Source organism: Rhamphochromis longiceps, linkage group LG6 (genome assembly GCF_057381845.1).
Source record: "Rhamphochromis longiceps isolate RC_006_pf linkage group LG6, R_longiceps_female_GT1.1, whole genome shotgun sequence".
NCBI classification, from domain to species: domain Eukaryota; kingdom Metazoa; phylum Chordata; class Actinopteri; order Cichliformes; family Cichlidae; genus Rhamphochromis; species Rhamphochromis longiceps.
The window spans coordinates 28,969,443-28,983,773 of record NC_140562.1 but is presented as its reverse complement, the minus strand read 5'-3'; the positions used below and the strand labels follow the sequence as shown (position 1 = coordinate 28,983,773).

At 40.7% G+C, this 14,331-nt stretch overlaps 2 protein-coding genes across 2 annotated transcripts in view; one reads left to right on the top strand and one right to left on the bottom strand.

Annotated features, from left to right (window-relative positions):
- Positions 1-1,641: 1,641 nt before the first annotated feature.
- LOC146668217 (uncharacterized) overlaps positions 1,642-14,331 on the top strand; it is a 19,325-nt gene continuing 6,635 nt past the window's right edge. The window contains exons 1-8 of the mRNA XM_085408831.1: positions 1,642-1,911; positions 4,239-4,399; positions 6,311-6,477; positions 6,607-7,739; positions 8,079-8,218; positions 12,943-13,108; positions 13,196-13,276; positions 14,079-14,111. Of these exons, the coding sequence (XP_085264957.1) occupies positions 1,666-1,911; positions 4,239-4,399; positions 6,311-6,477; positions 6,607-7,739; positions 8,079-8,218; positions 12,943-13,108; positions 13,196-13,276; positions 14,079-14,111 (2,127 nt within the window). The 5' untranslated portion in view covers positions 1,642-1,665. The remainder of the gene's footprint in view (positions 1,912-4,238; positions 4,400-6,310; positions 6,478-6,606; positions 7,740-8,078; positions 8,219-12,942; positions 13,109-13,195; positions 13,277-14,078; positions 14,112-14,331) is intronic.
- LOC146668218 (zinc finger MYM-type protein 1-like) lies at positions 9,239-11,181 on the bottom strand. Its single transcript, XM_085408619.1, has 2 exons — positions 11,079-11,181; positions 9,239-10,877 (listed from the first exon to the last, which is right to left on the bottom strand). Exons 1-2 carry the CDS (start codon positions 11,147-11,149, stop codon positions 9,302-9,304), a joined length of 1,647 nt encoding a protein of 548 aa, XP_085264745.1. The 5' UTR covers positions 11,150-11,181; the 3' UTR covers positions 9,239-9,301.

Here is a 14,331-nt window from a genome sequence, read left to right as displayed (position 1 = left end):
TTATCCATAGAACTGTTGCATTTTCATATATTTATTTGTTATGACTCAGGGAAAACATTTTCTTCTGCTTTTCCAATTCAGGGTTGTTGGGGACCAAGAGAGTACCCTGCAGAGAACCCACACAGACACAGGGAGAACAACAACCTTCTTGCTACAAAGCTGCTATGGCCTCCATCACTACAACTTTACAGACATTTAACACCCATATGAGCATCAGCGAGTAACACCACTAAGTGTTGCTAGATTAAAGTTTCTGTACTGTGATTACCCTGGTATCAAGCCAATACTAATAACACAAATGACTTATGGTGTTTATTTGCAGCCCCCATATTGTGTAGGTGCAGGAAAATGGCCTCAGACTCATCACTGAAATTTACTAAACTCTCTTAAATACTTGATAATCTAAATGTGAGTGGACTGCATGTAAAAAATTACAAATCTGCAAACATTTTTACTCGATTGGCAGGCTTTAGGCAGAAAAATGAGAGGCCCTACAGTGTAAAACTGTGTGTTTGTTTTACTTTAATATAAAGACAGGAAATTGCAATCAACCAGCAGACAAACCCTTATGCGGAACTGCTGGTGTTCCCACTTGTTTACTTATGTCCCAGTGTTACCAGTCTTTTTGCCAAGCTAAGCTATTAAGGTGCTTGATGTAGTTTCAGAGGTTTCAGCACCTGGCTTAAAGAACAAATATCCCAAAAAACGATTATTTGAAAGTTTTCGATGTTTAGTGTTTGTGGTGAATACACATGAATAAGACAAAGGTCGAGGACATACATCCACAATTAAATTTTTCCCTAATCTTAAGAACAACATCAGTTTCTGTGTTTACTTTCTTGCACCCAGTGAAAATTATTATTTAAGATACAGTATGATTTGGTCATGTGTATCATGTTATGTTGGTTGTACTCTCTGTCCAGTTATCTCTTTCCTTTGAGGCTTCAGGGTGAGGGCAACCATCTGTGCAGCAGCACATCATCAGCCATAAGACATCTGTTAAGAGGAGTTAGTGCTCAGTTTCATTTTCTAAAGGTGATGATACCTGATAGGACACAATTGCCATATTGGGGCCCTGTGAGAACCAATGAAAGTTTGCTTTCTGACAAAAGACCACAGTCTTTAACTCCTGCATGGTAGCACGAGATCATTTCCATTCTGATGTCAAGTTTTGCTGGAGGATTCTTTTTTGGATATAACCTCTGTAAACCATTGGATTATGTCACCAAGGTAAACAATTTTTTATTTTCCATTAGAGATTTACAAACCATTAATATATACTTCACAGACATATACTAGGGGGTTTCTTTTACAAGCAGGTGAGCAGGTGTAAAGGTATACAAGCAGTAGTGGTGTGTATTTCACTTTAGTTCAGCATTACATACACAACACTGTAAGTGCTATGACTCAATGAGATCAATTTATAGCAACAGAGCAGCTGTTTTTTAAGAATCATGCTTCAGCTTATAAGCAATTCAGATATAAAAAGCTAGAGAATTAACCTTTAATCTCCTAAAGTCTGCTTAATTAGTATAATAAGTATTCAATTGTTTTGATTGTGTTTATGCTAATGAACTCCCACCAAGATCCCACCAAGAGCCTCCTGTGAAATAACAGCACTCCAGGTGCAATGAAACCAGTCAATCAAATGGAGTTAGAGCAGTAATGTGTCTGGAAATGTGCACCCTAAGCTTCGGAGGACAGGACAGGACCATGTCGCCCCCTGCTGAAGACTGTTACTGTTGCCAGTTCCAGCCCAACACCTTTGACCCCTCCCGCTGTAGCTCCTGCCTGCGGCCAGATCACATGCACGTCAGCGGCGCTCCTGCAGCAGATGCTGCACAACAGGATACTCTGCAGGAGCTGGTATGTAGCTACATCAGCTACTGTGCTTTCTGTGTAGCCACCTGGGTATGTACAAAGTCTTTAAATTAAAGATAAAGCATCGTTCAGCTGATCATATAACTGATCACAAGGCCACTTACAAGTTTTTAAACCTAGAAGAGGGATTTGAGCATTTCCCAGGTCTTTTTGACCAGATCCCAAAAAACCAAATGTGGAGCAAGGGTCATGTTTGTGTTGCTAAAGATACTAAAGAATGGAAACTAAAGGTTTTTATGGTCTCACAAAAAACCTTTAGTTTATTTTATTGCCTGTTTTATTTTCTCTTTTTAAATCTTTTTATGACTTGTAATCTTATGTGCAGCACTTTGTGATTCTGTCTTGAAAGGTGCTATATAAATAAAAACGTATTTATTTATTATTATTATTAATACCCTTTATTACAGTGACCTAAAACTTGTAAGTCTTACTTTAGCTACTATCTGTCTGGTAATCCTCTGCTTCATTAAGGATGCATACATATATTGCCAGAGGTTTCTTCTTGTCAAAAGGGAGTTTTTCTTTTCCACTGTTGCCAAGTACTTGCTCAAAGGGGGTCGTTTGATTGTTGGGGTTTTCTCTGTGTTTTTCTAGAGTCTTTAATTTAATTTGATTTCATTTGATTTGGCACCATATAAATAAAATTGAATAAAATTGAAATTGCTTTGACTTGAACAGATGGTCAGGATCTCTGTGCTAAGCAGAGTCAAAGGTTGGAGGCAGATCGTTTGTTATGGTGAAGCAGCCAAAGAAAGAATTTTGATAAAACTTTAAACAATTTATTCACAAATTTGAAAATGATGAAGCTATGAATTCTTATATCCAAAAGATAAAAGGTCAAGTTTGGATTAACACAGATTTAAAGAAGAACTTTCTGATTAGCACAGATATACCGCCTTACCCTTATGGTCTCTGACTGGAAGCCCTCATTGAGGTGATGAAAATTGTAGATCCATTCTTTTGTGATTTATTCAGTCCAACAGCTCAAAAACAATTCACAAGCGCAACATAATTTTGGTTTGTTTCCTAGGTAACCAGCCCATATTTATAATTCATACGATGGGTGCAAAACAGGGTCAACATTGCACAGTTCTATATATTTGTGTACCAAAGGTTCAGGTTGACTACCCAGATGCTCAGATTCTTTGCTTATACGACAGTTTTATAAACATTTAAAATCAAATAAAATGACAATTTACAAGAATGATGTCAGCCTGTAATACAATTACCAAGTGATAAAATTGTGGAGGTGGGAGAAGGATGGTGGCATTTGATTCTGTATCATTAATTAATGAAAGCTCATTACCATCCTTAGGGAATAGGTTGTAATCTGATACGCCCATATTACACATGCAGGCACATATCCTCGTGCAACACCGGCCCACTTAACTTATTATTCAGAGCAATGTCATTGTGAAACTTATGTTAGTCAACATCATGACTCGAATGTAGATTTTATTTTCAAGTGAAAACAGAGTAAAACAAATGCATTTTATTTAGTCCTGCATCCAGGAAGCATCAGGAGCTAAAATGAGAAGAAAAAGTTTTGTGTTAATGAGAAGCTGACCAGAAGGAGAGATCAAGATAATGATAAGAAAGACAGTAAGTGGGCAGTTCTGGTGATGTAAAAGCACTGGAGCAATGAAATAATGATGAGCATGACCAGAGACTAGCTTGAGTTACGTCCTGTGCAGGCTAGATGTGTTGGCTTAGCTGGAACGACTGGAGAAGCAAAGACAGAAGTGGCTACACAGCTTTGACAGCAGATTTGCCTGAAGGTCAGTGATCAGTGACAGTAAGTGGAATTTGTGTTAATGCTCAGACTCAGCAAGTTAGTTTGTTTTTTACTTTTGTATAAAAATTCAGTTTGTTTTGCTGTGACTTGTTTGATTTTTAAAGTGAGTAGACACATGCCATCACATAGTTGCTGTATGAAGCTTTTAGTGGGTCATAATTAGATATAAGCATTGGCTGGTTTATTGTAAATCCAAATAACTGAGAAACCTGCACTTTTAGGAGGTTAAATATTTTTTAAGAATTGCAGAATAATTCAAATTAGACAAGGCTGCAGTCACTATGCCAAACTGACAATTTTGGTTCCCATAAATTTGTTGAATTCTGTCGTTTTTTTGGTTTTAAATTGGTTGAGTTATCCAAGTTAGGACTGCTAAACATGTTATTACTGAACTGTTATAAAAAAAAAGCAGACATTATTTCGACACTTTTACTTTGAGTTGAAATAGTTTTCAAAAATAGAGACAAAACATTCTGATTGACAGCATTTTTCTTAGTTTAAATATCTAATTGTCACTATTAATCCAAATGCTTAAGATATGTTTCTGCTCCCCACAAACCAGGATACAGATGATGATGATGACGACACATGTGCCCTGTCTGAGGTGACCACAAGTGCCAGTAGTGATGATGTCAGAGGCGGTTGGACCTACGAGTGGAGTCTAGAGCACAGTCTGAGTCCTGAGTGGGAACTTAATATCGGTGATACTGACATACAATCCAGGTGAGTGTATCCAGTGTCCCGTTTTTAAGAAACCACTTTTTTACCAAGAACCTGCCTGTACTATATACACTGAGTTAGTGAACGAGTATCACTGACTGGCCAGCTCAATAACATCCATTAGCTCAATCATGGAGTTGTGATCATAAATTTATGTACACTCATCATGGGTGTGAATGTCATGGTAATTCTGGGGTATTAATAATGTGAACTGTAATGTCCACTGTATAGATTTTTAAAAACAAGAGCTGGGTGCACAAGTTTTAATGTATTTTGGATTTTCTTAAATCCACACAGGGTCAAAAGTATACCCTCATTAATATTTGGTTAAATGTCCCTTAAAAAGTTGCACCTCAACCAAACTGTTTTGGTCGTTTCTGGCATAATTCTGGATACATATTTGATCACTTTTTATGGCAGTATTGGTAGAGTTCATTTACATTTGTGGTTTTCCTTACACAACTGTGGCTTCAGTCCTCAATAGGGTTGATGTCGGGGCTTTGAGACGACCATTCACAAAGCTTAATGTTAAGCGTGCTTTATCCATTCCAAACCCGTTTTGATGTGTGTTTGGGGTCATTGTCATGTTGGAACACTCAATTGCATCCCAGGATCAAGCCTCAAGACGTCGATGTGAGATGAAGTTGATGAATTTGGAGGAAGAATTTGGTCCTCCTTTTTTTTATTCACCATTTTTGTACAACGTCCCAGTACCACTGGCAGCAAACCACAAACCTCACTTGATCCCTAGCTTCCAGAGTCTAAAGTGCCGATAGTTAAAAAAAAACAACATATATAGTTCTTGATATTTTAAATGTTCTTGCTTTGGTGAGCTCTAAACTTTTGAGGAAAAGGTTTAGACTAAGTGGGGCTTTCAGGAGGAAGAGGACCTGATTGACTGCTGATGGTGCTGGATGTTGTGGTGCCACAATAATGATAACTGATCTGTTTATTGATAGTGCAGACACAGTGAGCTTCTCTATCTGGAAATTCAGCATAGAAAGGGGTGCATAATTATCAACATAAAATGTAATAATTACATCAGTGTTTTATACACTTCATCTGTGTGGACAAAAATCTGCTCTCATCATATTTCCATAATAACTACCGTAGCACTCGGGGCTTCTGTTCAAATCACTGAATATGCACTGTTCTCTCACAGTGTAGTGATCTCAGAGAGTCTCTAACTATAACTCAGGCTCTATATTCGGTACACTGAGTCTTTTCCTCTTATCACAGCTGCAGCAGCACCGGTGAGTCTCTACACACTCCTCTAGCATTTTATATTTATTTGAAAAATCTGTTGAAACTTGAAGATGGTCTTAAGAATACATCTGCTTTTATAAATGGCATACTAAGAAGGAGTAATGATATATAAATGATGAATTAAGTACATGATAACACCTAACTAATACATTAATAATGCCAATAATTAAGTTGATTAAGCTAATAATTAAATTAATCTGTAACTTAATTGACGTATGAAAAAAATCAATGCTGTTTATAGAAATATATATTTTATATATAACCTACTGACGGTGCTAATCCATAAAATGAATACGTGATCAGTCTTAATCCTTCTGACCTGTAAGCCCGACCTCCAAAATTCTTGTACGTAAAATTAAATACCATGTGAGCAGGGGCTGTTTTGATGGTTTCCTCTGCTGATCATAATTAAGTTCTGAGTTCCTCTGAAAGTTCCTGTATGGAAAAAGAAGATTAACATTATTTTCCTTCTTTGTTTAATGCCAAGAGTTTAACGAAAGACAAAGCTGATGGAAATCTTAGACTGACAGCACAGCAGATGTGTAAAGATGTTCTTGAAGCACTTCTTCACTAACTTGAGCAAACACTTTAGATGCATTCAAATAACAATTTATCGCCCATCAACTGATTGTCTGCTACCTCTCCCAGCTCTCCAAATCAGTTGGATTCTTCAGAGAGGGGCCGATCCCCCAGCTTGGAGCGGTACTGTGTGGCTCAAAGAGAAATGACACGGCTGGACTCCTCTCCCCCACAAGGCACTGAAAGCTCCTGGATGGATGAGAGGAGAGGGAGAAACAGGTCCCGCCAGGCGTCAGGTCAGTCACAGGCATGCATCCCAGTTAGAACTAAACTCCATCATGAGCATTTTACAGAAAGATAATCCTCTCTGATAAGCTATTTACATTTACATTAAGGCAATGATCACAGATTTGTTTGATTTTCAGAGTCCTGGGGAGATAGGGGACAAGAGAGCGGTTACTTCTCTCCCGACAGAAGAGGTGATGGTGAGCAGCAGATTGAGGAGGACAAAAAACGTCAGTTTCGTTACTACGAGCGGGGGCATCCCCTTCCAAGCAACTATGTTCCCGAGCCCAAGGCCTGTGTCCCTTACAGGAACGTCAACCTGGGAGTGCCTTCCCAGCGAAGAAATCATGAGACGTATATGCAGGAAACTTGGAGAAGTGAATCCCCGCAGAGATACACATACCACTCAAACTTTAGACGAGGAGATTCCCTGACAAATTCTCCGACACGTCACAGCTCTATGAGTCCAGAACGCTACAAGCTCACCGAATCGCCTGTGGGAGCTCAGAGAGGGAGCTCCCTCTGTAGGAGTCAGACTCGGTCTCATACTTCATCTCACAGCTCTCCACAGCTTCCATCATATGGTCCTTCTTGCCATACATCAGGCTGGTCCAGTCCATCCTGCCGGAAGTTGTCCAATGCCTCTCGCACCGCGTCTCCCTCCAGGGCCACACCATCTCACAGGCGTGCAGGCTCTTTGCTCTCACAGAATGGTGAATATGATGCTATAAAGGGATATAGTCGAGAGTCAGGAAGTCCATCACAAGCTTCGAACAGGCACAGTTTAGACTCTGAGAAGCTGTACAGAAATCTCGAGTCTATCTCCCGTCGTGGCTCGTCGGCTCTTCAGCAAAATTCATATGAGCTATCCCAACCATCCCCACGAATCAGAACAGCTGTCAACAGCTCGACCAACACTCGAACTCGGAACAGTCGTGACGTTTCACCAGCCAGGAACGGCTACGGCACCAGCCACTCCCCACAAAGAGAACCCTGCTCCAGAGACAGCAGGCTGAGTCCACAAAACTCATGGCAGGGGTCCGCACACTCTTTACTCAGCATCCCGGCCTCACCTGGATCCTCGTCATCGAGGCGGGGCACAGTCTCGCAAGTCTTTGGTGGATCACTGTCACAAGCTACAATTACAGGAACAGATGAAGCCGATGAAGGAAAAAACAAAGTCATAGGTGACCGAAGCAGGAGCGCCATTAGACGAGGCATGGACACCCTGCTGATCTCTGAACCCAAAAAGGCTGCTGTAGATGCTGAGGAGGTAAATAAGTCGTGTGAGCAGGAATTTGGCTGATTGTCAACCTTGAGTTGTTAGCCAATGAACATACTGTGGATAATGCTCCTTTCTGGCACTTAGAATGACTAAACCTATGAAAAAAGACTTAATCTTTAATTCACAACTAGCAACTGACACAATAAACTCATTAGGAAGTGTTTAAAGTGGTAAAGTAAATATTCCATTATGCCATATTAATGAAATGAAGATTTAAGGCACTCCTGCACTTGCTTCAGTTTTTAGAATTATCTATTTGTTTAACAAACACTATATAAAAATCAGTCTTGCCACATGCTAACATGCTAAATCTTTTCTAAATCTAAGGTGGGGATGACCATAGATGATTACATAGTGCTGGCTGATATTCCCAAGATCCAAGTGGAATCAGAAGAAGAGTTTCCAGGGCTGAGGTTGAGGAACCAGAGTCCCAGTCCATGCAGGGACCAGAGACTCAGGACATACAGGTTGGTGATGTGGCATTGTCTCACTGCTAGTTTTGAGCACTTGCATCTGTTTAAACACCTAACTGGGCCTTACCTAAATGCCAACCGAAATGTGGTTGGACACAGAAATATTCAGCTCATCCAAGACTGACAGAGGTTCTGAGATGCACACGCTAGCCAAAATAGGCTTTAGCAGTTATAGTTGAAGTTTTCTTACCACATTTTAAACCTTATAAATCTTCAGTTGTAATGTTGCAGGAACCAAAATCAACATTAACAGCACTTCATATTGCCTTTCACTACTTAACTGCTACAAAAGAAACTAGTGGATAAAAGTGTTTTGTAGTCAGTGACTGCCTGAATTATCTCCTCTGAGATGCTCTGGTAGGTCTTCAGGGCAGCCACCGGCTGGCTGTTATTTGCTTTCTCCGCCTTCAGTTTTTGGCTTCAGTTTAAAAAAAAAAAATTAAAAGGCATGCTCTGTTAGGCTGAGATCAGCTGACTCACTTGGCCATTGAATCTTTGCCTTGAGAAACTGAGATGTTTGTGCAGTATGTTTTGGGTCATTATCCATTTGCACCGTGAAGAGTTGTCCAATCAATTTTTCGGCATTTGGCAGAACCTGACCACAAAGTATAGCCCTGTAAATGCTCAATTCATCCTGCTACTTCTATGAGCAGTCACATCACCAGTAAACACCAGTGACCTTATTCCATTGCACTCTCTGATAATTGTATAAAAATGGCTGTAATCCATAAACAGTTAGTGCAATACTTTGGTTCAGTTGCTTCACTTAGTGTTTAAAGCAGGGGTGTCACTAGGTTTTAAGGACAGGGGGGGCTTAGCCCCCAAGAGATGCACACGACATGAACGAACGTAGTGAATGAGCACAAAATTTCACAAACAGAAAACAAAGACTGAGAAATTGTTTTCCTACTTTTTTGGACAGATTAAACATCCTAGGCCACCAATAGATCTATTGTTTTATTTCAGTCTGCTTTATAATACAGTACAACAAAAAAACAGAGGAAATGTGTTTGCTGCATCAATAACAAGAAAAAAACTGAAAATAAAAAAGTACATTTTTCTGGCTGCAATCACCAGTTACTTGGTGGGTGGAAGCATCAAAGAATGACGTCTGTTTTTAAGAGTGGCAAATCGGTCAATCACTCTGTTGTGACTCAGATGCTGAAGCGTGTCTTTTTCAATAGACATGACTGCAAGACTGTGAAGTCTTTTCTGACCCATTGTTTGACGCAGCCAGGAGTGCAGCCGACGCAGTGCACTAAAGGACCGTTCGCACGAGCAGCTGCTGACAGGCACTGTTAGGGCAACTTGGATGGTTGCCTTCAGAGAGGGAAACATGTCTGAATCAAGGAGGTTGTACACAGACAACATATTTTTGGGTGGACATCCAGCCTCTGTTTTCCGGGTAAGAAAGTTTCTGGCCACCAGAACCTCCTCTTTTTTCAGGTCAAGTCTGTAGTGCTTTGCAAGTTCATTCAAGTGTGGTTCACTCAAGAAGTTCTCAGATTTAGGACTGCATGCCTGGACGCCTTTTAGCAGCCCTGCATCTACACTGCAAAATCTTTGATCAAGCTCGCCAACCATCCGATCCACACAAGGGAAAAGTAACTCTCTTTTCAATGTGTCTGAGTTGTTCAATTCAGTGCGTGAACCCACAGTTGCCTCCAGGACAAAATCCTCCATTTCCCTCTGTTTGTGCCTTGTCTTGGCACCTGGTTCAGGGATACTGTGGGTGTTACACAGGGCCTTGGTTTTCTCATACAGCTCTGTAGCAAATGCATCTGAGTGTTTGCCCTTAAGTGTGTCACACACAGCTTGTTTGCAGATAAAAGCTTCTGCCAGGTCTAAAGTCTCTTTCTGCAGGAATTTGTGGAGTCCTTCGGTTACAGACAGAATCGACTGAAACATCAGTAGTGCATAGACTGCTGAGAACTTGTAGAGCTTTGCTCTGAGACCAACAGCTATGGGGGATCCAATTGCAGATAGGCACTCCAAAATGGCAGGCAATGTCTCAAGAACTGCACTGATTGATCGCAACTGACATGCCCAGCGAGTGTTTGAAAGTTGCACAAGCTCAGTTTTTGTCAATCCAAGCTTTGCCTGAGTCTCCATGAACTTATGATGATTGACTAGGGAGGTGCTGAAGAAAGAATACACACACTCCAACAAGCTGAAAAGCTCCACAGCCTCTGGGACAGCCTTGCAAGTATTGCACAAAACCAGGTTGAGTTGATGAGCATAACAATGCACATAGATAGCCTCAGGATGGAGCCTTCTAAAATGTGCTTGTACACCTCCAGTGGAGCCACTCATAACGGCTGCACCATCATATGTTTGTGCTACACACTTAAGCTCTGCAAGACCATAGTTTTGGATCTGCTGCTGAATCTCATTTGCAATGGACTGGGCATCAAATGATTTTATCTCTGCAAGTGCAAGGAAACGCTCCTTCACTGCCCCCTCTGACACGTACCTGACACAAACAGCTAACTGCTCTGCCTTTTTATCCCTTGCCTCATCCACCATGATGGAATAGACTTTAGACTTTGTCATTTCAGATACAATGACACTAGTAACTTCCTGGGCACAACAGTCAATCATGTCATTCTGGGATGTTGGTGAGATATACTGTGCATTTGATGGGGGATTATGTTTTTGAAGAAAAGCATCAAACTCCTTCAAAAGCTCCATGCATGCAAGAAAATTCCCTCTGTTTGGGCTGTCTTCACCTTCATCATGGCCACGAAAAGGGAGTCCCTGTCTCCCTAACATAGAGGAGACTGCAACAATTCGTCTGAGATACTCTCTTCTTTCGACTATCTCACTCACATTTGCAGTTGCTATCATCTGTGCAACGTTTCCCTGTTTGCTAGTTCCCTGGTAGCTTTTCCATGTAACAACACTGTCCTTATGTGTTTGTGCCATCTCATGCTTGCCAAAGATGACTAAAGCTTTCTTCCAGTTCTTGCAACCGTTACTGACCAAACTATCATGTTTGATGTTTTTGCCAAACACTCTACATGGGAAGCAGAAAGCTGCATTCTGGTTGACTGAATATTCTAACCAGTTGTGCTTTTCAAACCAGCTGTGGTTAAATGCTCGCTTCTGTGTACCAAACGTATCATGTGGATAGCTCTTCAGCTTCACCTGTCTGGGCCCTGTGTCTTTGTCACCTAAATCAAACCCTGTAGTAGAATGAGTTGCTGCAGCTGCTTCATCATTTTCCCTCTCTTGGCCTGTTTGCTCTCCTCTCTCTGTAATAACTTGATCTTCCTCTGCCTCTCGATCTATTTGCTGCAGCTCCTCTGTCTCTCCTTGCTCTCTCTGACTTGAACTTGCCTGTTGACCTTTTTCTCCCTCAGCCACTCCTTCTGCCTCACCCTTCAAGATACATTAAAACATACTGAATTGTAATGTAAATTGCTAATATCATGACTTCTGCTCCCGCTCCACAGTAATTTGTTGCTCCCAAATATTTTGAAGTTACAAACATTATATTTTGAGCACACATGTGACTAAAATGGTTGTAATTTAAAGCCCTGAAAAATATTACTAAATTACTTGAATTGAAGTAATATTAAAATAGAACCCTCAAAAATATGTGAGTCAGGCTAATTTGACTTATATACATATCTCTCTCTTTGCTCTCTCCACTTTTTAACCTTGACTCTCCTAAATAAAAGCTCAAGTTAAACAGGTCTTATATGTTGTACCGTGACTGAAATGTTTCATATTTCATATCCATATTGAGTCCCATAAAATTCTAATCAGACTGTCTCCATCACAAATGACTCCATCCTTTGACTCACCTCTCCAGCAGACGTCTCTCCCCTCTGCCTCTCTGTGCTCCTCTGCCCTGACTCCTACAGGTTAATGGGGATGGAGTGATTATTATTATTTCCACTGATGATAACTATACCTGAATGAGCTCAGCTGGATTTTTCAGAGCTAAAACGAGTGACAGAAATTAAAATTATGCTAACAATTTAACTTAGTGCGCTAGCCAGGTTTTTATTTACAAAATGGGGAGCACCTGGTTCATTATTTACATGGGACTCTCTGCTGTTAGCTGGAGCTAACTAATTGTTACTACCAGCCAGTGATGAAAACTTACTTTCTTGAAAAACTTGCGTATATCCATGATTTCTTGCCGTTTGCCACATGTACGCTAGTGTGTCCGCAGGTGTATACGAGCGGAGTGTAAAGTAGCAGTGAAAACGAGGACTGGATTTTCAGTCATGTGGATGTCCCCTGTGAACAACTGGAACGGATTGGATAACGAAGCACTGACGCTACCTTAACAATGTAAAGCGAAAGGGACCAACCGAGTTATGATCATATTTGTGTGAATCGAATAAATCGAATAAGTTAAAAAAAAAAAAAAAAAAAAAAAAAAACCCACCAAATTATTTAGGGGGGCTTAAGAATATTTTAGGGAGGCTTCAGCACCCCTAAAATAGGCCTAACGACGCCACTGGTTTAAAGTCTGGACTTGTGCACTACAATCTGCTGTGATCTGTGCGTCACTCCTTCACTAGCTGGAAAATTAGTGGGCAGAAAACTCTTTGAAGATATGTATTTATCTGATGTGGTAACTGATAGCATTAATTTATGGCCTGAGAAAATAAACATGCTCTTGAACCTTTTGCAGAGGTCTGCAAAAGTTCACTTTCAAAACATATTTCCTCTTTTCATTTCCTCTACACATTAACTTTAAGGTATCAAGATGAAATAGACAGATCGAGCCAGTTCTACAGTTCAAGGCTGGAGTCAGATGAGAGGGGGAGAGGCAGAGAGAGAGGGAGAGACAGACGGGAGAAATGTCGAGACTCTGAGAACGGACGATCGTCTCGGAGACGATCGGCAGCATCTCTTCATACACAGGTAAGATGCAGTCACTGCAGGCATGTTTATCACAAACAGCTGTTGTTTAAAAAGGCAAGAACATCCTGTCTGTTTAATCCATCAAAGACCTCAGAGAGCCAGAGTGGAAAACACAGATCCTCCAAGGTGAATGAGCGACCGGCTCCTCCTGAACGTCTGCAGACACAGGTGAGCACTGTCTCATGACTTCCTGCGTCTGTATATATCACACGAGCATTTGGAGGGAAATAGGTCATTCATGTATTTCAGCCCCTCGCAGAGACACACTCGCAGGCAGAAGTCATTACCTAGCACTGTGTTTTAGGGCAGCATGTTCATTCGATTTATCATCTTTATTAATAGGTTCCAGGACGGTTTCAGTTAACTGTTTCCTGTATTTGCAGTGTTGTGCTGTCATGACTAAAACAGCTGAGTCACTGTACACTGATGGATGACCACGAAATGAAACGTTCAACAATGTTTCTGTTTCACTGTTGAAAACTTTTTTTAGTAGTTCACACAGCATTTCCATATGTAGGCACCTCTGTATGTGTGAAACTTTTATGACATCCTCTTTACATATCACATCGGGCACTTCTTCCAACCTAATTCCTCTATTTCTCCTCCTCTTCATATTACGATAACAATGGATCACATTCGTCATACACGGTGAGTATTTTTCAGTTGGTACTATCGTTCTAATAATGTACCGTCGGTTCCCCTTTCCCTTCCTTTCTCCCTCTGACAGTTTGATGGTTCACAGAAACTACACATCTTCCTCTTTGAATGTTCCTGTTCAGTTGTATTTTTCTCTATCTGCACCTCGCCACATGCGTCGATCTGTATTAGTTATCTCAAGAGTGCAGTCGTCTGTTTCCGACAGTTTCCGCTTCCTCTAGTTTCACAATGAAGTGTGAGAGATAAACCACAAAGAGAGCTCTTTCATTCTGTTTGCTCGTATCGCTTTAATTGCAGATGTTGTTTCTCAAAGGGGTGGATGTCCAGACTGGATGAACATGGCAAGGTAAAGGTATTCTTTTGAAAAACGTATTATATTTAACTAAGATGCTGATTCTAGCTTTAACCACATCCTCATAAAACCTGCCAGACAGGCTCAAAACACCACCAACGTGACTCATCATCGTGAAACATCTTGAAAAGAGTCTACATACTGTAGAAATGAATGCCAACGAATGGGTTTGATGGTCATGGCACCAGTTAGTTCATCCTTGTCCATGTTTACT